Source organism: Trichomycterus rosablanca, chromosome 26 (assembly GCF_030014385.1).
Source record: "Trichomycterus rosablanca isolate fTriRos1 chromosome 26, fTriRos1.hap1, whole genome shotgun sequence".
NCBI lineage: Eukaryota > Metazoa > Chordata > Actinopteri > Siluriformes > Trichomycteridae > Trichomycterus > Trichomycterus rosablanca.
In genome coordinates this window covers 770197-796154 of record NC_086013.1, presented here as the reverse complement: position 1 = coordinate 796154, position 25958 = coordinate 770197, and the positions used below count along the sequence as shown (strand labels likewise).

The following is a 25958-nucleotide window of genomic DNA, read 5'->3' as shown; positions in this document are numbered from 1 at the left end:
CCTAGTGACCGAACTTTATTATTTAATGTGAGAAAGAAAAATAAAGGTTTATTTTTTATATCTGATGTTTCGACTGCTTGTCTATTACTGATGTGTTTTAAAATCAGCTCACATTTACACACAGCTACAAACAATATGGCAAAAATTAGCAATTAAAAACAGTTTAAAGATCCTGAAAAACAGAAATCATGGTCCAGGGTGTTACTGCGAGGAAAACCAGACCCACTGCAACCTTGACCAGGATGAAGTAGTGGTAAAACATGAAAATGAGTAAAAATAGTTGATAAAAAATGATTTATTTAAGCTCATTTTTCATCTCATCAACTGCTTTATCCTGGTCAGGGTCAAGGCGGGACCGGTTCCTTGGACAGGATGCCAATGGGATGGCATAACAGACCACTGCGCCACCCGAGCGCCTCATTTTACATCATCAAAAATTCAGATATGTAAATTATTAAGGATATTATCATGTAAAAATAAATACTAAACATTATGAAAAATAGTGGAACCGTGGAACGAACCTTCTCATGGGGGACCCACAGTGACCCTGACCAGGATAAAGCCGTGGTAAAAGCTGTACATTAATAAATACGTTTTAGGTATGTGGCAGGTGTGTTTGTGGAGAGAAAGTGTGTGTGTGTGTGTGTGTGTGTGTAAGCACCCCAGCAGGGTGTCTGAATAACAATACACTGAGCTGACCCCCCCCCCCCCCCCCGGCGGTACAGACGGAGCCCAGGTGAGGGTCCTGTGTGTATAAGAGGGGGAGAGATTAGGATTTTGGAGGGGCTCGGTAGGGGGGTGATGGAGATGCAGAGGAGCTCGTTAGGCGTGCATTACTCCAACCGGTCTGCTCCCAAATCCTCTTCTCATGTAAACGAGCGTTAACGGCGGCGCTCACCAGGACACGCCGAGGTATTCACGCTCATACAGTGTACACGCCACGGCCAGAAGTACCCGCACGCCCCTACTAATGCATTAAGTCATGTGTAATAAATCAGTTATATCAAGGTAATTACATGCTTTCAGCTCTGCAGCAACAGTTTAGGGAAGGACCTTCCGTTCCAGCATGAGTGAGCTCCATATAGACGTGAAGAGAACCAAGAAACTCCAGTGTCCAGATAAATGGAACTTCATCTGATCAATCAGCACCCAGCCATACAAATGCTGTCCTTTTTTTTTTTACTGAATGGGCACAAATTCCCACACACAGACACACTTCAAAGTCTTGTGGCTGTTGTTCTAGCTGAAAAGATCAAACAGACGTCGCTCTGTTTTAATACGATCTGTGTTTAAAATGAGATGCTCATGCTCTGATGTCCAAATACTTTTGGCCACATAGTCTACACAGCTGTGAAAAAGTAAGTGCCCCCTTTCTGACTGCCTCTGTTGTTGCATATTTATTATTATTATTATTATTATTATTATTATTATTAACAGAACATAAAGCAGTTTTTATGATTTTGTCAGAACTTTATGGACATTCACAGGCACTCGGGTGGCGATGTGTAAATTACACTAACCCACTACTACTGGGATCCAGAATTCCAATCCCCATTAGTGGTATCAGGAATCTACAGTATATACAGACTATATATACGACTGGGTATGTCTGAGGGGCCGCCGCGATGGACTGGCACCCTGCCCTGGGTGTGTTACTGCATCACGCCCAGTGATATCAAGGGAAACCAAAAAGAGGAAACAAAGAATTTATTTAGTATTAATGCAAATAAATATAAATGTACAGACATGAAGACAGTCAGCGCTCTTTCACTCCTTATTTATTGTACACAAATTGTTTTTTTACATTTCTTGTTTAAAAAAGACATTTTAATTCATTAATATTGAAACGAACATTAAACGACACACAGTAATGCGACAACGAAACAGAACGGGACGTGGTGTAGTAGACGCTTCCTTCATTCGGGAAACAACGGCACCGCCAGAGCAAAGCGAGCAAAACACGCCGCTCTTAGTGAAACCAGTAACACCAGTAAAGGGTTTCTGACGGGCGTTGAGAATAAAAAGGGACAGAGAAACAACGACGGAAGCTGTTCATCATTACTGGAGTTTACTGGGAGCTGCTAGTGTTCCATATGTGTGTGTGTGTGTGTGTGTGTGTGTGTGTGTGTGTGCGTGTGTTACTCGTCGGGTTTCCTCTTGGGTTTTTTGGGGTTGCGCGAGCGACTCTTGGCTTTGCACAGAGGGCAGATCGGCGCGTTCCGGTGAATCTGCTGATGGCACGACAGACACGCCTACGGAGACAAAACGAACAAAAGGGTCACGTGACTATTCAAGATACACGGCATGCCCATATATGGACATCCTTTCTAAAAACCCATTTTAACCACACCTAGTTCTATACAGTGGAACTAAAGTAGTAATCAGAGGGTCGCTGGTTTAAGCCTCACCACTACCAAGTTGCCCCTGTTGGGCCCCTGAGCAAGGCCCTTAACCCTCAATTGCTTAAATTGTATTTAGTCATATTTCTAAGTCGCTTTGGATAAGAAATGCAAATGTAATTCTATGCTTTGTGGCAACAGTTTAGGGAAGGCTGTTCAGGCATGACTCTCCTGAACCAGCACGGGTGTGGTTTAAGTGGCGGGAAAATTACAATAGGGAATTGGAAATGACTTAGTAGGCGTGTGTGTGTGTGTGTGTGTGTGTGTACCTTCATGGGCGGTGGTTGTTGCCTGAACGAAGCCGGTTGTCGTGAATCTTGTTTTCTCACGGCCTGAAGCTGCTGGGCTGCAGCCGCCGCCGCCGCTAAGGATTCTGGGATTGATGGCTCTGGTGGTTCCGACTGCCATTCAGTCTTCTGCTTCTCAAAGTAGCTAAAAAAGAAAACACACCACACACACACACTCATGAACAGCTGGTATCTCCCATAATCCATCCCGTCACTGCATAACCCACAACACCTCAGCTTCAGCTCATGGACAGATAATCTCACACTCAGATACACAGTGATACTAACTCGAGGGAGAGGCGCTCCTCCTCCTGGCTCAGTTGGGGTAGTTTCTGCAGACCCAGCGATGCTCTCAGCGCGTCGATGTGATCCTTCAGAGGTTTATACTCGTCGTGTAATCTTCTCGTCGAATCCAAAATCTTGTTCAGATCGCTCTCCGACTGCTTTATAGTGTTCTCCATCTGACACACACACACACACACACACACACACACACGTTTTTACACGACAGAACCAACCCCAACACTGTTTCTGATCATCCCTCCTGTCAGTTCTGGACCAATCGTTCCCTAGCTCAGGTTTTGGGATGATGTCTGGAGGTTTTGTGACTATCTGATGATAAGAACAAAGAGTGTTTGTGTACCACGTTGATATCAGCGTGGATGAGTCGGAGCTCCTCCACATGAGCCATCTTCTCCTGCAGCAGCAGCTCCATCTCCTGTTTGTAGTCCTTCAGATGTTTCTCCTCACTCTCTAATGTCTGGAACTCCGAACGTAACCTCGCTTTCAGCTCCTCCATCTGTAATGTCTTGTTCCTGCACACACACACACACACACACACACACAAATACGTACAGCTTAGAAACGTCAGGGGTCACGAGTCAGGATTGTCCGCTGAACCACTTTTTGTGCAACTTCAGACCCCAAGATCTGTATAAACAAGCGTCAATTAATAGTGGTGATAAGGGGTAATGACTGACAATGAGTGTTAACTTCACTGTACCCAGATAAATAGGGCTAGTTTGGCCACACCCATTAAAATCGCTTAGAACAGTGGCCTCATGCCAAGGTCAGTGAGAAAACCCGGGGTGTTTCTCGTTCTCTGATAATTCGGTTCATTCAAGAGCCACCAAAACCGTGGCGACACCGTCCACAGTCAAACAAGCTTTCCAAAATGAGAAACAGCAGCAGCAGGGACGTCTTTTATGGATGGCAGCCTTCAAACCCATGCGCATGTGAAGCTTGCTTGACTGTAAACATTTCTGGAGCCAACAGCATGTGTCATTCAGTCACAGACTGCACTGCAGTACATGTAACATATCAATTATTAACAAAAAAAATCTAATGTAATCATTAGAATATGATATAATATAATAGTAATTATATGATAAACTGTTTGCTTTATTATCAACACATCGGCTAATGAATGTTATCTATTATTTATTAATCGTTTATTTGAATTGACTGTGTTTAAGTCTTAAAATCTTACTTTCTAACAATAGAGAGCTTTTTAAATATTTATCATTTAGAGTTTTAAATGTAACAATGATAGAATAAAGAAGAAATAAACACCACACCGGTGATGCAGCACTGATAGCGGATCTGACCAGATGTTGCTAACAATAGTTAGCCGTTAGCTAAAGCTTCACTCACTTCCACTCGGAATATTTTCATCGTTTCACATCAAAACTCACCGGATTTCTTTAATATTCTCCAGCTTACACAGAATCTCCTGCTTGTCCGACATCCTGCGTTCAGATTTAATATGAATTAAACTTGCAGCATATATAACGTGTACAAACTCATCAGAACAACAGCGACGCTGCAGCGCTGAACAGCTGTGAACTACAATAACGGACCTAATGAAACTACAACTCCCACAAACCTCTGCGGCCTCTTAAAGACACAGTAGCAGGTAAATAAAGCCACACGACCGCTCACGCTTTCTATTTTCCGATCTTCGATCCTTCTCTTTTCTGATCTTCTGGCTGAATACACATGTGGCCACTGTGTGTAAAGGGTTTGGCAGGTTCTCCTCGTGCCCTCTTTGGTTTTATTCACGTATGCCTACTTCAGCTTACTTTCACCTCGCGAAAACATGCAGAATATGGATTGGCTGGTCTGTGTTGGTCCTGCTTTGTACTGAAATCTTCCTTTCATTTCTTGGGCCTAGTGACAATGGGCTCATTTCTTGGGCCTACGACCCTGACCAGGAGTAAGAGGTTAATGGAAGTAAATGTACGAAAATCACTTCACTTTTATTGTTTGGTCAGAAAATATCAGAAAAATATAACATTTCACATATAAAAATCGAAAATATTTAAATAATAATAATAATTATTATTATTATTATTATCAACAATTTATTATTATTATTGTTGTTGTTGTTGTTGTTATTATTATTATTAACAACAATTTATTATTGTTTATTATTATTTATTTATTATTGCTATTATTATTATTGTTATTTTTATTATTATTATTATTAATAATAATAATAATAAAAATGTTATTATTATTATTATTATTATTATTATTAACAACAATTTATTATTATTATTATATTATTATTATTATTATTATCGTCATCAATAATTTATTGTTATTATTATAATTATTGTTATTATTATTATGGAATTTTATCCACGTGCTGAAAGACAAACGCACTTTATTTTCAACCAGTTAGATGCTCTTGTATGGATGCAGAGTCCCGTATGACCGACAGGGGGCGTTGATGCACACACACACACACGCACACACACACACACACACACACACGCAGTGTGGGTTGAAGGGAGGTTGGACAGGCTGCTGTTGCTGCTGTACAGATGCGTGGTTCGGATTCATTCACTCTCCGCTTTGCCTGATTTTTTGGGGAGGGTGCAGCAGCTTTTTTTTTTTTGGATGATTCGCTCCTTGCTGCATGATTTCCTAATGAAGCGAGGGGGCAGGAGGAGGAGAGGAGGGGGAGCCCGACAGGCGCGTCGTGATCGCTCACAATAATCTTTTCCTCCTCCTAGAAATAAATGGTTTTGGAGCTGGCAGCGCCCGCAAGTGCAGGCCCGCTGCTGCAGCGCTCCATCCCGCACATCGAGCGCCTGTTTCGGGTCAGGGTGAGCTGCAGCGCCGCTGACACCCACACCCACTCCCACTCCCACTCCCACCTGAACACCCACACCGGGACCGACAGCGATACCAGCAGCGATACCGACAGCGGCCGCCGCTCCGTGATCGTGATCATCCAGGATGGCACGGAGGAAGACTGCAGCAGGGCTAAAGTAAGTGTTCAGGGACCTGCTGGAATCCAGGGCTGGAACCACACACACACACACACACACACACACACACATCATGTTTTTATCATGCTCGAAACATCTCAGAAAGTAGCATGGTGAGACTTTCTGCCAGTCCTGGCATGTTTATTATGTGTTATTAATTTATACTTTTATTTCTTTTTTGATCGTGCACGTTATAATAAGTTCTTGAGATGGCATCGAGGGTGGCAAAATATATTTATTTACATTCATATTGCAGTAATGATTCACTGGAGACGGTGGCAGTATGCAGGAGTGTTTGGGTACCTGTTGGCATCAGGGCTTGGCAATACATTTAATGCAAATCACGATCATGATACTGATATACCACCAGGGCGTCACAGTGGCGCAGCTGGCAAAGTGGGTCCCACTCAGCATTATGAGTCCTGATAAGGGAAATGTAATAAGCAATACATTTGGTATGTTCTCTCCACATCTGCTTGGCTTTTCTCTGTGCACCTGCATCTGCACCACCTCTCAAAAACGTACAGAAGGTGGATTGGCAGCTCTAAATGGTCTCTGGGTCTCTGGGTGCATTCGTGCCTTGCACAGTCAGCGTTTTCTGGTGGCATGGGATCCACCGTGACCCTGACCGGGATGAAATTAATAGTGAAAATCAATCTCTGACTGTTTATTAGGTGTTGGTTCAACCACAGACTTCGAGAAATCTATTAGTTCATTTATTCATTTATTTTTGCTGAACATCTCATGCTGGTCAGGATCGCAGTGGGTCCAGAACCACCTGAAAGCACTGAGCATATAGTAGGAAAACAACGTGGACAGGACGCCAGTCTATTACAGCACCTCGTACATTCGCTCAGTGACTCACTTGCAGTACACCAAGAGATAACTTAAAGCAGCCAATCCACCTGCTGACACGTTTTGTGAAGTTTTGCACGTCTGACTCCATAAAGATAAACTTTAAAGAGTTTGGTGTTGAGGAACTTCAGTGGCCTGTGCAGAGTCTTTGGGATGAATCGGAACATCCACTGTGAGCCAGGCCTGACCTCAGCAATGCTTTTCTGAGCATGGGCACAAATTCCCATAGACGCTTCCAAGATCTTATGGACGCTATAGCAGAACCTTCTAAAATGTGAAGTGTCAGGTGTCCACATACTTTTGGCTGAATATTGTACAACAAACTGCATGTCAGGGAGTTACAATTTAGTCAGTTTAGTCATATCCAAACCCCAATCTGATCAAGGCAACCGCTTCTTATCACCCGATAGTGTTGCCTTTTCACACAGAGCCGTATCACCTATCACCCCCGCACTCGCGCAGTCATCCGGACCAGTCCCAGAGATGGCTTATTGTCACGGCAACATCATCAACCTTCCCTCCATCAAGGTGGACGTCTGGCCAGGTCGGCAGCTCTGCAATCGTGTGCTAGTATTTATTTATTATTATATTATTATAATTATTAATATAATTATTCTCGGGAAGGAAGACGTCATCTCTGAACTACGTCTACAAGTGGCTACGGCCTCCGTTATACCAAAACCGCCCGTATTTACCAGTCCAATGACATCCTGAAGCCGACCTTAGCAAACGATGCAAGCTCTTAAATTCAGAGTTTCAGAAAATAGGCTTTACGTTTGATTCCGTTCTCTCTCCGGTGTCTTAATGCACGTACAGCGCAGCGCCGAGACTTTTAGCTTCTATAAAGGATACGTAAACAGCGGCTAAACACCAAGTAACGGAACCATAGCGGCGTCTTTACGTTGAGCTCTGATCACATGATCACGCTTCGTCTGTTTACGTCCTTTAAGAGAAGCAGCGACGGTTTGCGTGTTGGCGTGTATGACGAGCGGCGTGCACGTATGGTACGTGTCGTGTAGCCTCACCGCGGGCCTCGAGCGGGCCCGACATACCACTTCACAGCAGAACACACTCCACTTGTTGCTATGAGACAAGTCGGCGTGCGAGTGTGTGTGTGTGTGTGTGTGTGAGGTGGCCTTGCTGCGTTCCAGCCTGTGTTATGGAGGAGGTGAGGATGGAGAGCAGGAAAACAAGAGGCCGAGAGAGAGAGGAGAGAGAGAGGAGAGAGAGAGAGGAGAGAGAGAGAGTGGAGGAGCGTCACCGGTTCAGTTCGGCGTCTCCGGACTCCGTCTACGCCGCGCACAGATCGTCCTCGTGCGGATGTGACTCATGTTTATTCAGCCATGTTGTGAAACGCCGTGTTCCTATTTTGCGCAAACGGCGTTATGATGAAAAGCGGAACGCTGGAATATCGGTTCCGGCTCCGTTATTAGCGCTGTTCACTTCTTAGAGTTTGTTTTGATGAATGTTTACCGCCATAATCACGACGGATCAGAGGGCGATCACACATTCAGCGAGCGCTCGCGTGTCGTTCCTGTGAGGGGAAAAGTTGTGGTGCTGATCTAAGATTAGCTATAAACCGGTGACTCTACGCTGCATGCACCTTATCAGTGTAGCATTCTTGAATCTTACCTATCTTTAGCTGCTTTAGCCGCTGATCAGCTGCTAATTAGCAATAATCTGAAATTGCTGATGACCTCAGCCAAAACAGCTGACTTCAGCTACCAGCTAACAGTTAATTGTGCTAACAATTAGCTTAATGCAGCATTTAGCAGTACGCTGATCTGATCTGACATCAGCTGTGGTGTCACATTAGCAATGCTAAGCTAGTCTAAGGTGTAACGTACACTGATCTAAAAAGCAGCGCTTGTGAGGAGGTCACATGTTGCTTGGAGCATCACACTGTTGCTAATCAGAAAGTCTTAGCTGCTACACAGGTAGAAGTCAGTGTCGCTAACCCTGCTATCAATGCTTAGGCTTGCTAACATGCTAACAAGTTTTGTTTTGACGTCTGGTTGCGTTCCAGAATTTGCAATGTGCGCCATTCATAGTGCAACACAGGCGCATGCTGCAAGGGGGCGCTGAAGCATCGGTTTACTTCTACACCCAGGGTTTGAGTGCGTTTATCTCCGGTCCGTCATGGCAGAGCAGCCAAACCAGAGCTAATGTATGACACTCGGTCAGCTCTACAGAGGAAGCAGGTTCGGGACGGATATGTGGGGTGAGTCTAGCGCCCCCATGAGTACAGATAAGAACACACGTCACGCACATGCATGTATTCCGCTCTTCCTGACTGGTGCAGGTATGACTTACTGGTATCTGACCCGAGATCAGATAACACGAAGCACCGGAGCCCGCGTCGCCTGACTAGCTTTGCTAACGTCCACTGCGTGCTGCATTTTTCTGTAGCCGATCCGCAGTAAGTTCTCGGGTCTGGCCTGCTCCGGCCGCTCGACGCTGAACTGGGATCAGCCGATAGGAATCCGGACGTCGAGTGTTCACGGCGCCGGGCTGATCCGAGATCAGAAGTGTTGCGGCGAGCAGGGGCGGTAGGGGACCCTGAGGGACGCGGCGTCACGACTCGGAGAGGCAGCCCTGTCACACATCTGCAGAGAGAGAGAGAGAGAGAGAGCTGCTGATGATGATGATGATGATGATGAAGAAATAGAGAAAGAGGAAGACGGAGAAGGAAGGCAGGGATGAGAGGAGGAAGTGAGAGAATCACGGGGGTGGAGGAGGACGGTCGAGAGACAGAGCAAAGTAATAACGAAGAATAAGAGAGAGAGAGAGATTGTGATGTCGTAAAACTGTAATTTACAGTAATGTGTTATTTTGACTTTTTGCACATTGTGTCAGCAACTAACACACACACACACACACACACACCATGCCTTGCTTGTGTTTACATGTGCACAATGCAGCTCTCTGTGAGTGGGTGTTTATGTGCGCATCGCATGCCGTGTGTGAATGCACGCATGCACGTGTGTGTGTGTGCATGCGTATGCTTGTGTATGCATGCATGTGTGTGTGTGTGTGTGTGTGTGTGTGTGTGTGTGTGTTTCAAGCTCACCCAAAGAACACTGTGCAGTGTTTTGTGTTAGTCGTGACTGCTAAAAAGCAGTTAGCTGATGACAGGACCGCGTTGCTAGGCAACCAGTGTCATGAGCGCGGAGAAGCCTCTCATAGCTGGATGGTGATATCGGCTTACACACACACACACACACACACACACACACACACACACACACACGCTTCAGACTACATACTTCACAGGTACAACCCCGAATCAGAAAAGTTGGGACGGTGCGGAAAATGCAAATTTAAAAAAACTGTCTGGTCGACTTCATTTCATTTATTAATAAACATCCATTCCTGCATTTGTGGCCTGCAACACATTCCAAAAAAAGTTGGGACGGGGGAGATTTAGTGCTAGTAATGAGGTGAAAACACTAATAATGAGGTGATTGTGATCATGGTTTGGTACAAAAGCAGCATCCAGGAAAGGCTGAGAGTCTCTGATGAGTAAAGATGATCAGAGGATCCAGTTTGTCCACAAATGTGTGAGAAAATGATTGAAACGTTTAAAAACAATGAACCTCAAAGAAAGATTGGAAGGGATTTGCATGTTCTCCCTCTACAGTGCAGAATATCATTAAACCATTCAAGGAATCAGGAGGAATTTCAGTGTGTAAAGGACGAGGACACGAGCTTAATCTGAACGCTCGTGATCTTCCATCCCTCAGATGGCGCTGCATCAAGAACCTCCACTCAACACTAGCTGATATAACCACATGGGTGAGGGATTAGTTTATCAAACCTTTATCAGCTCTACAATACAGAGTTACTGCACTAATCATACTTAACACTTTACTGTGCAAAAAAAGAAGCCTTATGTTAACCATGTCCAGAAGCGGCGTCGACTTCTTTGGGCTCGGAGGCATCTAGGATGGACCTTCACACAGTGGAAACGTGGATTGTGGTCAGATGTGTGCTCCGGACCAAAGACGAAAAGGACCGTCCAGACTGTTATCAGCAACACGTCCAAAAGCCAGGGTGTGTCATGGTATGGGGGGGTGTCAGTGCCCTTGGTAAAGGTCATTTACACTCTGTGATGCAGCATTAATACAGAAAAGTACATTGAGATCTTAGAGCAACATGTGCTGCCTTCAAGACGTCGTCTTTTCCAGGGACGTCCAGCATTTTTCACCAAGACGATGCAAAACCACCTGCTGATCACTTTTTCTTCAAACCCTAACCTTAACCTCATTCTCTCACAGCTCCACTTTATTATTATTTATTTCTTGGGTCGTTCGTCATTCCCTTCACCTCTCTAAATCTCTTCCTCTCTTTTTCTCGGCAGGACTACATCGTGTCTCTGATCGCTCCGGTTCAGAGACACCATGAGCGCTTGACCCTGCGGCACCAGCGCCTGTACGAGCCGGAGAGCACCGAGGCCCGAGAGAATGCGCCCGAGCTGATGGAGGACGACGAAGGAGAGGAGGAAGGGAGCAGCTCGGAGAGTGAAGGAGAGAGACGGAGCGCCGGGCGAGGAAGAGCCGGAGGAAGAAGAAGAACCGAGCTGAGCATGGTGACCAAGCCTCACCGTCAGCTGTGCCGCTCTCCGTGTCTGGACCGCCCCAGTTTCAGCCAGAGCAGCACGCTACAGGAACTACGCGTCGACGACACCCTGGCTCCTACCTCGTCCTCGTCTCTGGCGCCGCCCGCCACTTTCGTAGGGCACGCCCCTGCCGATCGCGACTACCAGAGCAAAATGGAGTTCGCGCTGAAGTTAGGGTACTCGGGCGAGCAGGTGGAGGCCGTGCTGAGCAAACTGGGACCCAGCGCTCTTACCAACGACGTCCTGGCTGAACTGGTGCGACTCGGAAACAAAGGAGAAATCGAACCGCAGGCGCAGACGCCGGGCGGATTAACATCGGCCGGGTTAAACCTAGCGCCTCGTGGCTCTGGGGCAAAAGAGGGCGTGAGTCCCGAGGCCTCGCTCGAGGAGGAGACCACGGACACGTACGACAACCTCCGACCCATCGTTATAGACGGATCCAACGTGGCCATGAGGTACACCAGAGTTTCTAACCGATAAATACAGCTGATAAATATATTATAACCCATAGGCATGAATATAAGAATGAAAATATCAAAGAGCTTGGATACGGTGGTACAAATGTGTGTCCAGGATGTTTGGTAGCTATGGAAACAGATACCTGAACATGCAAATGAGTTCCTCAGAAGCGTCCTGACTAAAGCTCGAAAAAGTTGACTTGATGCCGCCGCGCGCATATATCAGCGCGCATGGGCGTGCGTCTTCCCACAACCACAAGTAACTATGGTTTCTGTGATGTTTTGTAGCCATGGAAACAAAGAGGTTTTCTCTTGCCTGGGCATCCAGCTGGCAGTCGACTGGTTCCTGGAACGCGGGCATAAAGATATCACGGTGTTCGTACCAGCGTGGAGGAAAGAGCAGTCCAGACCCGATGCTCCCATAACAGGTACTAATAAGTCTCGAACCGTATCGGAGACTTGACCTACGCCGTGCCGTGCCGTGTTACGTACGGTGTTTTAACATTTGTGTTCAGATCAGGAGATCCTGAGAAAGCTGGAGAAGGAGAAAATCCTGGTGTTCACCCCATCACGTCGGGTCCAGGGGCGACGGGTCGTCTGTTACGACGACCGCTTCATCGTCAAGTTGGCGTGCGACTCGGATGGCGTCATCGTATCCAACGACAACTACCGAGACCTGCAAAACGAGAAGCCGGAGTGGAAGAAGTTCATAGAGGAGCGGCTGCTCATGTACAGCTTCGTCAACGACAAGTACGTCACTGCAACTTTTCCATTTCCTACTAGTTTAGTCACAGCCAATTCCCACCTGCTGGCTCGAGTCTCTGTGATTGAGAAGGTCAAACTAACGGTTTCCTTCCAAGACTTCAAAGCTTCACACCTCATCAGCAGATTGGGTCGAATCGCATCCTTCCCCCTTGTGATCTCACGGACTTTCAGCTACAAACAGTCCACAGGATTTGGGTTACGACCTTGCAGATCGCCCTGATTACAGTATATCATTTGTGTGTTTGGTTTTGTAGGTTCATGCCCCCTGATGACCCACTTGGCAGGCACGGTCCAAGTCTGGAAAACTTCCTCCGCAAGAGACCTGTTGTCCCGGAACACAAAAAGCAACCGTGTCCTTATGGTCAGTACAACAAATGTAAAAAATTCTGAATTGTTTTGTTTAACTCTGTCCAAATTTGACTTGTTTGTTTTCCTTCTATTTTGGGTCTTTAGGTAAGAAGTGCACATACGGGCACAAGTGTAAGTATTACCACCCGGAGAGGGCGACGCAGCCGGTCCGATCTGTAGCGGACGAACTCAGAGCGTTCGCCAAGCTGTCTGCGGTGAAAACCATGAGCGAAGGTGCTCTTGTTAAATGCGGTATATCTAGTACCTCGGCGAAAGGGGACGGTTCTGAAGCGAAGCGAGTGGCGCCGAAACGCCAGTCGGATCCGAGCATCCGGTCAGTGGGGTGCGAGCAAGAAGAGCGGCTCTGTCTGGCTCGGAAAGCCGAAGCGAGCTCGGTTCCGTCTTTGGTGACGGCTCTTAGCGTCCCGACCATGCCGCCCACCAAGAGTCACGCGGCCGGTGCGTTGAATACTCGGTCGGCGAGTAGCCCAGTACCAGGGTCGCTCCACTTTACTCACAGCTCGCTAGAACACGCCGGAAGCATCCAGTACCCTCCGATCCTGGTCACCAACAGCCAGGGTGCGTCCGTGGCATACAGTGAACCTTTCCCGAAATACGATTCAATCGTCAGTGACCACGGCTACTACTCCATGCTGAGCGATTTCTCCACCATGAGTTTGGGAAGCATGCAAGACAGCTTCTGCAGCCTGGAGCAACCGGATCCGGTCGGAGTCGGCGGAGGGTACACCGTACGGACATCCGGGATCTGTCCCGAAACCGGACGCAGTCACTCTTCAGACTCGTACTCCTCCTACAGCGGAGAGATGTACTCCATGGAGGGCAGCATGGACGACGGTATGAAGGTCCCACCTTCTGCACAATCTCAAGCGCAATCCCAAGCACAGTCACGTCTACAAGCGTTTGCTCACGGTTTCCATCACGAGGCTTTAACCAGAGTCCAGAGTTACGGCACGGACGAGCCCAAACCGTGCCCACGCAAGCAGTCCTCGGCCCACCTCGTGCCTCACGTGCAGCATCCTGTCGTAGGCGCTCGATCAAGCTGCCCGGGTGACTACCCCCCACTCCCACAGAACGTGATGCCTTCGTCCGGCCCAGTTCAGCAGAGCAGATCCTTGGGGATGACCCGAATGGACAGCATTTCGGACTCCCGGCTCTATGAAAGTAACCCGCTCCGACAGCGCAGGCCTCCCCTGTGTCGGGAGCAACACGCCAGCTGGGATCCTCTGCCCTGCGGGAACGAACCCTACGGTTACGGAGGTTACGGATTAGTGGGAGGCCTCATGCCATGCTGCGAGCGGGTCATGGTCCGAAGCATGCCGGAAAAGATGGAGCAGATTTGGAGGTCTCCGTGGGACATGCCTCATGGACCTCACGGACCGATGGAACCGCAGGAACGTCATCCGATCCCTGAGCATCTGTACCAGACTTACCGGAACCTCTGCAATATATTCCCAGCGTACGTAGTTCACTCGGTCATGGAGAAGAACCCTCATATGACGGATCCTCAGCAACTAGCCGCCGTCATCGTAACTAAACTACGGTCCTGTCACTGAGCACGTGAAGGACAAACGGCACGACATGTTCACTCATCACTGCTGTGGGTTTTTTTTAGACACGAAGGACTTCAAGGCTGTTTTTATTTGCGTCATTATTATCATGGGCATCAAGTCGAGGGTCATATTTGCACTTTGAGAGCCGTATTTGATGACTGGCTTTATAGTACAAATGGAGATTGATCAAGCAACTCCATTGGACAAGGAGCAGGTTTGGTTTGAAGCAAATGGTGCACATCATCTTCATGCTTTAAATTTTGGTCACAATTGGCGAAACGCACATGGAAAACAAACTATAGTACTATTTTCTGGACTATTGGCCACTGTTGTGACACCATGGTGTTACGTTTGACATGTAGGCGTAGGGTTTTAACAGGTCGGGGCATCATCATGCCTTTAATGAACCCCTCTTGTTTGTGATTTTAATCCAAAAGTAGCTTTCGTGGACGCTTAGGTGGTCTTAACGCGCTAACCCACCACAGCCGAGACCTCGAGCTCTCGAGTCACAGGTGGTGCTATCGACCTTGCCAGGTGTTCAAACAGGTACAATTAACAAGAGGGAGGTTGGAGAGTTTTTTTTATCCATGGTATAACTTCTCTCCGTATGTGATACACACCTCTGGAGGGCATGGAACAAAGTCAAAGCTACTGTTGTTGGCTCGCAAATTGGCCAGTAAACAGCTGTATCATAGCGGTAACTTAAGGTGCATTCACATGAGAAGCGGCACAGGAGCGTCGGCTGTGGCGTTATTTATTATGAAGTGAGGCGGTGCTGTCTAGTTTGCCGACACTTTTGCCATGTTGGTTTGGAATTTTTGCACTTGCAGTTCGCTGATCTTTTCAAAGCTCCTCCAATGAGACGAACTGTTTGATACGAGGCAATAAAAGTGACTCAGGCCATACAAACGACGCTTAACGTGACTTATTGTAGTAAAACAGCGAGTGAGGAATGTGATTAGTGGAGGAACTTATGAGCAGTAATAATGAAGAGAAGTTTAGTGCTCCTGTCTCCTTCTTTTACTACATTAAACCACGTTAAGCTTTATTTTCAACCAGAAGCGTTTTAGACTCTGATTCTGATTCTCACCATTTCTCAGAAGCTGGAGCTGTAACACAAGTTTAAAAGTGAAACAGGGAGGAGAATCCAGATAAACACAGATACATGTGGAGCTGTAACCCTGGACCTGACGCTTATTCCACACTGATGCAGATTCAGATCAGATTCACACGCTGATGACTTTGATCTGCGCCAAGGCTTCTCATGTGAATGCGCCCTTACAGCCTGTGTTGTTGCTATAGAAGTTATAGCGCCACCTGGTGGACAAAATGTGCCATACTAGTCCAGAAAATACGGTACTGTTTACAGGACACAGACGCGGATTCTAAGAAATGATCGTAGTTTAATGCTCTTTATAACATCTCGCTAAAATTCATTAAAAAAAATAAAAAAATAAAAAATAAAAAATACTTGATTTAGAAACAGAACAGGTAGAATTGTGGAATCAGCTGCACCGCTGGTGTAAATATCGTGACGGTGGAATGGTGTGTGAGTAAGCGTGAACTCTGGAGTACCTCAAAGCATGAACTTTTACAATTTTATGGCCTTATATGGGAGCGACTTCACCACGGGTGACGATGTGATTCCGTTTCGTTTGCCGCGCGCGTTCGGTATTTAGCGACGAGCACTAGCGGTATTTAGAGCAATTACGTTTCATCGAACTACACACCAAGTTCATCACGCCGTATTTACGCTCCGGCGCAGACACACACGTACGCACTAAGCCATTATAAAAGGTTCGTTTACGCTGCTTAATCCAGGCCAAAAAGTTCGAGAATCAGAAATATTACCACGTGCGAGTGCTAGCACCGAGCTAGTGTGTATATTTTAACATGCAATGCTAGATGCTAATCTGTTGTGAGGTAAATGTATTCGATTTGAAGCTGTTTACATAGAATTAAAGCTGTATTTATACATATAGCGTTTTTATAAAGACAAAAAATAGACGTAGATCAGATTAATACGTATTTTTCCTGCCGTTCGGGACAGATTTTGGCGGTTATTTATCCCGTAGATGTTTTACTAACACCGGTGTGGTAACTGTGGTGACCAGAGAGAGTTTATTAACTTTATTAAAGAGTAATTAAAATAAATTCAAACATAATTAAGCTTCGCTTATATATTAGCACCACAAATAAAGCAAACATTAGATTATCAGAACTATAATTTGCCTAGCTAAGCAGTGTTAGCTTCTTATTTATTACTTTAATTCCTAGCTGAGTGCTATGCTAGCTAGCTTAGCTGCTTTTTTAGGTACAGTATGTAATGCTATCCAGCTAACTATATTCATTCAGTAATTTCAGGAGCTAGCTAGTTAACCAAACTATAAAATATAGTAACTCCAAACTGCTAGTTGGTTAGCATTACAGCACACATCAATGCAGTCGCAAAACATGCAGCATGTCGCTAAATATCTAGCTAGTATGCGGCCAGTCAGCTAAATAAACATATAAACAAAGATAGACAGCTATTCACTCAGTACAATCACTGTATTTAATAGCAGGTTACGCTAGCTATTTATTTAATAATATAATAAATAATAAAGTATTACACAGAGCTAACAAAATAGCATAGCTAACAAAAGATATATTACCAAGATAGCTAGCTTGGACAGGACTTAGAATAAGTTTATGTATTAGCTAAACCATACAGATTTCCATTTTACCTCCAAAACAACACAGAGCGCCATCCAGAGACCGTCGTCTGATCTTTTAACTGGTTTAAGCTGGTCAGTACTGGTTTTGTGTTCCAAAGAAAACAATTAATGGTTGAAGAGCATTTAAAACCAGCATGAATGCACAACGATGTGCAACAAACTGCATAAACAGCATAAAAAACAGTATAAAGTGAGTTCTTAAGTCTCTCCGTACGCTGTACGGCTCTCCATGAGACTCCGTTACTGGCAGGGGAAAACATGCGGTGTGCAAATTCCTACAAATTGATGAAGTATGTGGACACCTGATTATGAGCTTAGACATCCCAATACAAAACCATTTCCCCACCACCACCTTCATCTACAGGACGAAGGGGTAGGGGTCAGGGCTCTGTGCCGGCCACTGGAGTTCCTCGACTTCAAGCTTCAAGTGAAATTTAACGTCTTATAAATTAAAATTGATTTGTATAAATGATTTGTTAGCGATGGGTGTTGCTAAAGCACTTAAATTCGATGATTAGGAGGGGTAGTTGTTTATGGTAGTTATTATTATTATCAATGTTAATTCAATAAAATAAAAGCATTAAATAATCATATTACCCAAAAAAAAGTTATTTTTTTTTGCTTTCTGCTTGTAGTTTGTTAGCAGCACGGTTACCACACTGGTTCGACTCTTTATTCATTTAGTAAAATTAATGTGTCAGTTTAACCTTAAAAATCATCACAGCTTTAACAAGCTCCGACCTGATGCATGTCACTATAAGAGCTGTACGCACACCTGACTCCTTCAGTCCGCTAAGAGTCGTAACGATGTACCTGTAACGTAATATTAACGAACATCGTCCATCATCTGACGGACGGGGGCGACGCGGCTCATCGGCAAAATGCTCGTAATGAAGAGCATCTATTTTCTGATTGATGCTGGGAGACGTGTCGCCCCCGTCCAGATCTGTACATGAGCCTGAAAAAATGAAATCGTTTCTCGCTGTTGTCGTCGGGCTTCTGTTTTCATGGGCGCGGGTTATCGCTCATGGGAAGGTGCGACACACTGCCTACATGTTTTACCCTGTGCGACACACGCGCACACGGAACGCCAGGCTGTCGTCGGGTTGTTTCTTACGTTCCACTGACGGGTTGCTTGCTGCCGCACTTTAATCCACCCGGTTAATCATCTGAGAACTTGTGGAGGACTAAAGAACACCACAGCCGGGCTCTGGAGCTCCAATCCCACGCAGTGCTGTTGACATGCTGTTGGCTATGACTTGGGAGGAGGGTGTTAAAAATAAAATGATTTTATTGCTGCTGAAATTCTGATCTCTGCTGGCTTCTCGAGGCACCTGCAAGAGTGGTGAGGTAGTCTGTACGCTGTACTGCTCTCTGCAGACCCTTTTTGACCAAAATAGGGTCAAAATGGATCTTAAACCGGTTCCGTTCAGGCTTCTCAGAACCTCAATGCTGGTCAGAAAACCGGCCCCCGTTTGCACCAGTTTTTCGGAGGCAAGGATTCACCGACAGAGGGCGCCGCCCCAGCAGTAACAAGCGCATTTACCTTGTTACATAGTCAATTCGTCTTCCGCTGCTGGAGACTCTGGTCGTGTCCAAGGAGGGTAATTTTGTTCCCTTCTAAACCCTCCTTAAAACCCTTCTTATTCGCCCACACACATTTGGTGAATTCACACGCGAAGAGCCACGCCCTGATCTCCGGGCTCCTCCATTTCCAGTACAGGTGCTGTGGGCTACTAACCAGAGTCCTTGCACAGCATTGAGCACCCCACCCACTTTTCGGTCCGGTCTTTTCCCACCCGGCAGACTTTTAAATGCCCAATTTTGTCTGCTGCAGGCATAGCTGATTATGCCCGCTAGGGGGCGCCCAGTCAACGGTTTCAGAGCTGAGGTTTGGACCTGTTAATCATTGGTATAAATGCACCAAACGGTTCAAAATTAGCTGCCCAAAATTAGTTGGTCGAAAAGGGAGGAGCGAGACTCCGCTACTGGCAGGTGAAAAGATGCGGCAGGGGGGCGGGCGCATGTGTGTTGAAAAAGGTGCGTGATAGTCTCAGCCCTCCTCAGCCAGCACAGGGGTGGTACAAACAGCAAAGACGCACCGCATCAGGGGGTCGGCATCAAAATACAAAAATAAAATCGGACGTTTTTGCAGTAAGCAGTAAATTTTAGCTGTTACACCTTTAAGGGACAAGTTTTATAAAACAATGCCAACGCTGCTAACAGTTTCTGCTTGTCTAAAATTCGGACTAAACGCTGTAAATAGGGGTAAATTTTACCCCCCGTGGTGTTCTCCTGGCGTGCAGCAAGCTATCACGTCTCAGATGTTGGGAAACGACCTTCGCTTGTTGATACAAATTGTATCTATTTCTTGATTGTAAAAAATATATTGAGCTGTACAGTATCACATATACGTATAAATACATATATATATATATATATAAAATATATACAGAGTTATATAAAGAGTATATAGAGAAAAACACTTAGTTTTATTTAGAGGATGAAAAGACATTAATGCTATAATGTTAGTGACACTATGTGTCACTAGTGTAGCCCATACAGAAGGCTTCTATCCTGCCGGGCAGACATCTATAGACAGGGATCTGTTCTTCTATATCTCTACCTACACCTCTCTCTGTCTCTCTCTCTCTCTCTCTCTCTCTCTCTCTCTCTCTCTCTCTCTCTCTCTCAATTTCTATCTGTCGTTTAACTATTACATAACGTACACGGCTAATAAGTAGGGGTGTACTGAGTGTCGGGGTATCTGTAAAAATGAAAGTCATTACTGTAGTCCTGGTGACATGGAGGATTCGTTGGTTACTGTAACGCTGTGACCTGATTGGTTATAAAGGTTTCGGAGCCAAAACTGGTTGGTTGCAGTTGGACTGGGACAGTATGTGTGGTCCAGCGTTCCAGTGCTTATAAAGGTTTTGGATTGGGAACTGTAGTTGGGTTGGTTACAGTGGCACTGGGACAGGATGTGTGGTCCAGTGGTGTTAGTGGTTTTGGATTGGGAACTGTGGTTGGGTTGGTTACACATTGGGATCAGAACAGGATGTGTGGCCAAACTGGTTATAGAGGTTTTGGGTTGGGAACTGTGGTCAGGTTGGTTACCCAGGCATTGGAACAGGATGCCCAGTCCAGTGGTTACAAAGATTTTGGTATGGGAACTGTAGTTGGGTTGGTTACAGTGGCACTGGGACAGGATGTGTGGTCCAGTAGTTATAAAGGTTTTGGGTTGGGAATTGTGGTCGGGTTGGTTACTCAATGGCACTGCGACCAAATTTGTGGTCCAGTGGAACTGGAATCTTGAGCTGGTTGGTTCTAGAGGTACTGGGAGAGAGGCTTTGGTTTAGTCTGGTATTGAGGGGTTAAACGGTGATGGGATTGGTTTCTGTGGCATTTGGGGAAGGATTGTGGCATGATTAACTGATAACTGGCTTTTTGAAAAGGAATCCCTGTTACAGAGGCATTGTGGGCATAGTTACTGGTCAGACTGGTCCCAACTGCATTTGAGCTTTAAATGGTTTATTTCCACGTTACTGCATGTGAGTAAAAAGGTTGAGCGCTCATGATACTGGGAATTTACGAATCCACACCTTTTTACTGGGAATATTGATTCCACTGTTGTTATGGTATAGATATACACCTCTACTTATACAAGCTGATGTTTGAACCAGACGTATAAAAATATATATATATTTTCTCTCTTTTTCTTTTACTGTCTTTTTCTAATGTATTGATTGGGGAGGGGGGGACATAAACACACCCGTATATGGACTGTGTGCTCATGTCCAAATACACACACACACACACACACATATGTTAATATTTTTCTTTGTAAATATTGAAATGTTGAAAGATTTGCACAGCATTAGTGCTTTTTTACAAGCATGCACACACACACACACACACACACACGCGGATGAAGTGAAAGGTTTGCATACGCGTACATCACGAGAGGCTTGTGATTGGACCACAAATGAAAACATGTTTATTGTGAGTTTTATTGTGACTGGACTCATTACACACTGCATGGAAGAGTGGTCTCTTGCCCAGGTCAGAAGGACACCTCGAACGAGTGTGTGCAAACTTTTGATCTCGTCCGTGTGTGTAGACGCTGCTGCTTATGCACCAACACACACACACACACACACCGGTTGCCTTGCCAACCCCAGTTGTTTTGGGTTAAAGTGTGTAATGAATAATCCTGGACTTTTGTGAATCCTCGCGTGAGTTGACGTGAACTCGACTTTTGTAAACCCGACACGTGCACTGCACCCTGACCTGTTGCATTGTGGGATTTCCTTGTTTCGGAGTGTTCCAGACGCCCTCCTAAATGCCCGGCGGTTCGGGACGTTACCTTTGGCCAGAACGGCACGACGCCGACGGGTGAATGAAATGCGAGTTTACTTAAAAAAAGGTTTTGTAAGCAATGAAAGATAACGAGTTTCATACTGTATTAAGGGCGTGTCCCGATAATCAGCTCTACTATTGATTGTGATATGTGACGAGTGTCTTTGTAATTCTGGAGAAGTTTGAATACGTCGTGCATGCAAGTGTCCTTTCAGAGCCGTTTGAGAAAACCCCTGACAAAATGTAAATAAATAATCACGGTTCCACCCAGGGTGTGTGACCACTCCACCAAATTCCTGTAGAGTCAGAACAGAACCCATCCGGACAAAAGTTCCTAAATAAAATTTTAAAGTTTCATAAAGTGCACACACAGTTCACGTGCTCAATGGGAAATATTATTATAGACACATGCCTTTCACACACACACACACACACTAGATTTAACCCTTCGCTTGTGAATCCTGGACTTTAATGTCACGCCTTTTCCTCGTCCGGTCGCATTCGGATCATAAAAGGAAGATCAAAGAATCTCCGGCGCTCTGATCTCGGATTCTCAAATTCGTCAAAGCAACTAACGGGGAGTGTGGAACTCTTTTCTTTTATTGTGAGGATCTTCACGTCATGGACTATAAACTATAAAGACACAACTATAATGTGTGTATCTATAATATACCAGCTAACACACACACACACACACACGGTCTCAGGTATTAGCAGACGTAATCATAAACTTTACACGAGGCGTTCTCTTTGATGTTTGCTCTGATGAAAGGAATTTTTCAGACCTTGTAAATTACTGACGAGCTCTTAATCGTGTCCTCAATAACTGACTGTATTTTCTTCTGTTCTTTTCTTTTATTGTACCGTGTTGCGTTGAGGTTTATTTTCATCATTTGTTCGATTTCTGTTTTCGCCGAGTGAGCTTAAACACTTTGGACGTCTTGTGGTGTGACGACGACATGCGCCGGTATGTTCGGTTCTGTGTGGAACCACACGCTCGCTTTTAAAAACCATGACCCCCCCCCTCAAAAAAAGACAGAACTTTGTAACTCTTTGGGTCAGTAGACTCAAACAAAATGTAAGTCTTAATGACAAAACGTGTTTGTTTTTCTTCAATAAAGCCAAAACCCTGTTGGTTACATGAGACGTGCCTCCGCTTATCCAGTTCTGTTTTCTTTCACAAGCTCCAGCACTAGAACTAGAACCAGAACCAGCGGGTTCTTCCCTCTAACAAACACAAGATCAGGTGAACTCGGGCCTGGTCCAGACGAACACGACCACCACAGATCTGAAAACGCTTTGTGGACAGAGTACAACAGGGGGTAGTGTGTTTGAACGTCATCTGTAGCTTCAGTTCTGACCCTAAACCTGAGAAATACCCCAGAAAGTCCAGTTCAGCCATTTTATTCAGTTAGATGAACCCTAAACGACTTTATACAGGAACCAGCATGCCAGGGTTTTTCAAACTCTTTTTCAATCGACCCAGGCAACGCAAACAATCTAACTCTCCCTGTACAATCTGGTCCCACTGTGGTTTACAAAATGTAACATAAAGCCTCCACATTGGGGTTGTCACACACAATTTCATTTAATTATTATTATTTTTCTCCGTGACCCTTTTTTTTGGCTTTGGAAAACCCTGCTGTATGTTGTTCCACGTGTAGGTTTAAAAAATCCAGGACCCCGGACCAGCGTATAGAATATATAAATATCGATATATAAATTCTGTGACGTGACAAAGCATTGATGGAAGTCCACCCTAACCCCAAGCCTTGCAGCTTTAACAGCATCCACTCATATGGGAAGTGCCTTTTGAGAAATCAGGTACTGACGGACGTGAAGACCTGGCGCACAATACAGTACCATACCCTGGAGCAGACAGGGTTAAGGGCCTTGCTCAAGGGCCCAACAGTGGCTGCACAGCAGAGCCTGGATTCGAGCCGACAATTTTCCGATTGATTCCAATTCATCCCAAAGTTGTGTCAACGCGATTCCTCGTTTATCAGACGCCTTCACCCTCACATGCACCCTCACATCACAGGCAATACATCTCACAAACACACAAAGACCAAAGTTGTTTCCATCAAAATTAGTTTAATATAAAACAACAAGGTGTAACACTGGTTCATGCTTCTGAAGGTACACACAGACTAGAACGTACACTTGGGGGACTAGTGATGAACATATGGACGCGCACCAGTGGATCCGACCCTGTTCACAGCACCCCAAATAAAATAATGACTTATGAAACTCAGAGATCTACAGATCATGTTGTGTATGTGTATTTTTTAACATCTGAGTATACAACTACTGACTGTAGCCCAGCTGATACCTCATCACATAGCCTTCCTAATATCCCAACCGTCACATGGTGACGTCATGGTGGTGCGTGTTGTTCTGGTGCAAGCACATTAGGTGCAGCAGTGTTGTCAGGACGTTCAAACACCCAGATCTACAGTCAGTACTTGTATACCCACACATTACGTTAACATGATTGGCTGGGATAGGTAAATAGGTGTACCTAATAAAGTGGCCACAATTATCTACATTTAGGGCAGATTGTGCTCCAGCCCTGGATGGGAGCCTCAGTAAACACTTTAGGGAGCGCCGACGTACACTGCAGTGTGTGTGTGTGTGTGTGTGTGTGTGTGTGTGTGTTAGAAGAGTTTTAATCCGGCTTTGATCTTGTTTAAGTCGTTCTGCGTCCACACAAGTCCTTCTGATCCGGGTCTGTTCTGTAGAGGTGCACTGCACACACACACACACACACACACACACACACACACACACACACACACACACACACACATTACTGTACTGTACATTTCACTTATTTATTCATTTATATTTAAATGTATTCTCCCAATTTAGTCCATTCCAATTCCTCTTGCTCAACACGCCGGCCAAGGAGAGTCACAGACTAGCACCTGCCCCCTACAACCAAGTCTGAGAGTCACACTACACTCTCAGCTTCGGTACCTCCACCAGCCGGCAGCAATGACTCAGACACGCCCACCCAGGCGGGCATCCCTGCCGAGACTCGACCCCGCGCCCCCGAGAGCCCACAAACATTTCTTACCCGTCTGTGGCGTGGTGTGTGTGACCTTTGACCTGCTGGTCGAACACGTTGAGCGTGCTGTACATCTCCACCATCAGACACGCCGGGTCGTCCGTCTGCCCCGGGACCTTCCCCAACGGGTACCGGCCCCACTGCACCTTATCTACACACACACACACACACGGGTTAGAGATGGGCTGTGTCCCAAATCACCGTCATCAAGAACACACCCTGGTCAGGGCACAGTGGGAGAACATGCCAAATTGACCAGCCAGCAGATGTCACATTTCTGCAACAGCAACAAAGAACCCCGTGAACCCCCCTACCTTTTTCAGCATATAGATGTACACATATACACATTAATGTGTGTGTGTGTGTGTGTGTGTGTGTGTGAGCTCCACCTGTGCACACGCTCCACGGCGAGCCGCGTAACGCCGCGTTCCTTTCCTGGACGCTTTCCGCACTCGGCTGCTCCCGAACCTCCCGTACGGGCGTGGCCTGCGGCGATCCTGCAGCCCGATCGGCACAGAGGGCGTGCCTGTTTGGCGCGGCCACGCCCACTCGCTCCTGCAGGCTTTCTACGGTGTAGACGGGCTGGGCGTGGTCGGCGTCGCCGGGCGAGCCGTCGCCGAGGCGACCCTGCGTGTAGATGGCGCAGAGGCGGAGCAGGCTGCGCTGTGTGCTCGGGGGGAGGGGCTTGTCCATGCTCATTAGGATTCTGGAAGAGGGTCAGATCACATGCACACGTGAGGTCGACGCCCTGTTTAATTGGTAGTTCTGGCGGTTTAAGCCACGCCCCCCTCGTTACTGTGAAATGGGAATGTCTAGGAGCTACAACGGCAAACTACAGACGCACTACTGGCTTCCAAACTGCCTCTGGAGGCAAAGGCTGCACTGGAACTGTTCTGTAAAAGTGGTGGCCACACCCAAGCCTAAGATCATAATGCTCAATGCCAAGAGCTGATGGATGCCATGTGTAAAACACTGCCTACATAGTACTACATAGTATGAATAGCACTAGCTGTGAAGTATGGTGGAGGAGGAATACTGTTGTGCTTGCATGTATGTGGAAACAGTTTAGGGAATGCCCTTTCTGGCTGTTGGATAACCTCACTAATGCTATTCTGGCCCTGGAGTATAAACAGAGTGGACTGAGCGGTGTACATACTGTCGTAGCAGGAACGCCGTGGCCGCACACGGCGCGCTCACGCACGCGGACAGGAGCTCGTGCCACCTGAAGGGCGT

The 25958-nt window shown here is 46.1% G+C and overlaps 3 protein-coding genes across 5 annotated transcripts in view; 1 reads left to right on the top strand and 2 right to left on the bottom strand.

The window, feature by feature from the left end:
• Positions 1-1762: 1762 nt before the first annotated feature.
• Positions 1763-4617, bottom strand: zc4h2 (zinc finger, C4H2 domain containing). Its single transcript, XM_062988731.1, has 6 exons — positions 4572-4617; positions 4381-4434; positions 3330-3501; positions 2975-3147; positions 2669-2831; positions 1763-2252 (listed from the first exon to the last, which is right to left on the bottom strand). The coding sequence occupies exons 2-6, from the start codon at positions 4431-4433 to the stop codon at positions 2139-2141; spliced, it is 675 nt and encodes a 224-aa protein (XP_062844801.1). The 5' UTR covers position 4434; positions 4572-4617; the 3' UTR covers positions 1763-2138.
• Positions 4618-5712: 1095 nt separating this feature from the next.
• On the top strand, positions 5713-14582 carry zc3h12b (zinc finger CCCH-type containing 12B). Its single transcript, XM_062988964.1, has 6 exons — positions 5713-5964; positions 11180-11892; positions 12184-12323; positions 12411-12645; positions 12915-13021; positions 13114-14582. The coding sequence occupies exons 1-6, from the start codon at positions 5713-5715 to the stop codon at positions 14580-14582; spliced, it is 2916 nt and encodes a 971-aa protein (XP_062845034.1).
• A 9147-nt stretch (positions 14583-23729) lies between these two features.
• The window catches only part of las1l (LAS1 like ribosome biogenesis factor), a 9357-nt gene continuing 7128 nt past the window's right edge, over positions 23730-25958 (bottom strand). For all 3 annotated transcript variants that reach the window (XM_062988523.1, XM_062988524.1, XM_062988522.1), the window contains exons 11-14: positions 25882-25958; positions 25115-25431; positions 24735-24876; positions 23730-24403 (exon numbers count right to left, since the gene is read on the bottom strand). The exon at positions 25882-25958 is cut by the window's right edge and continues 59 nt beyond it. In XM_062988523.1, coding sequence (XP_062844593.1) covers positions 24313-24403; positions 24735-24876; positions 25115-25431; positions 25882-25958 — 627 coding nt within the window. In that variant the 3' untranslated portion in view covers positions 23730-24312. The remainder of the gene's footprint in view (positions 24404-24734; positions 24877-25114; positions 25432-25881) is intronic.

What these genes read in the sequence shown, in the direction of transcription:
- zc4h2 (XM_062988731.1), bottom strand. Translation starts at nt 4,433, where the DNA reads ATGTCGGACAAGCAGGAGATTCTGTGTAAGCTGGAGAATATTAAAGAA. An exon ending in GAGAATATTAAAGAAATCCG is followed by an intron (nt 3,502 to 4,380) that starts GTGAGTTTTGAT and finishes GTGTGTGTGCAG; the next exon opens with GAACAAGACATTACAGATGG. An exon ending in AACAACCACCGCCCATGAAG is followed by an intron (nt 2,253 to 2,668) that starts GTACACACACAC and finishes TTGTCTCCGTAG; the next exon opens with GCGTGTCTGTCGTGCCATCA.
- zc3h12b (XM_062988964.1), top strand. Translation starts at nt 5,713, where the DNA reads ATGGTTTTGGAGCTGGCAGCGCCCGCAAGTGCAGGCCCGCTGCTGCAG. An exon ending in ACCCGATGCTCCCATAACAG is followed by an intron (nt 12,324 to 12,410) that starts GTACTAATAAGT and finishes ATTTGTGTTCAG; the next exon opens with ATCAGGAGATCCTGAGAAAG. An exon ending in AAAGCAACCGTGTCCTTATG is followed by an intron (nt 13,022 to 13,113) that starts GTCAGTACAACA and finishes TTGGGTCTTTAG; the next exon opens with GTAAGAAGTGCACATACGGG.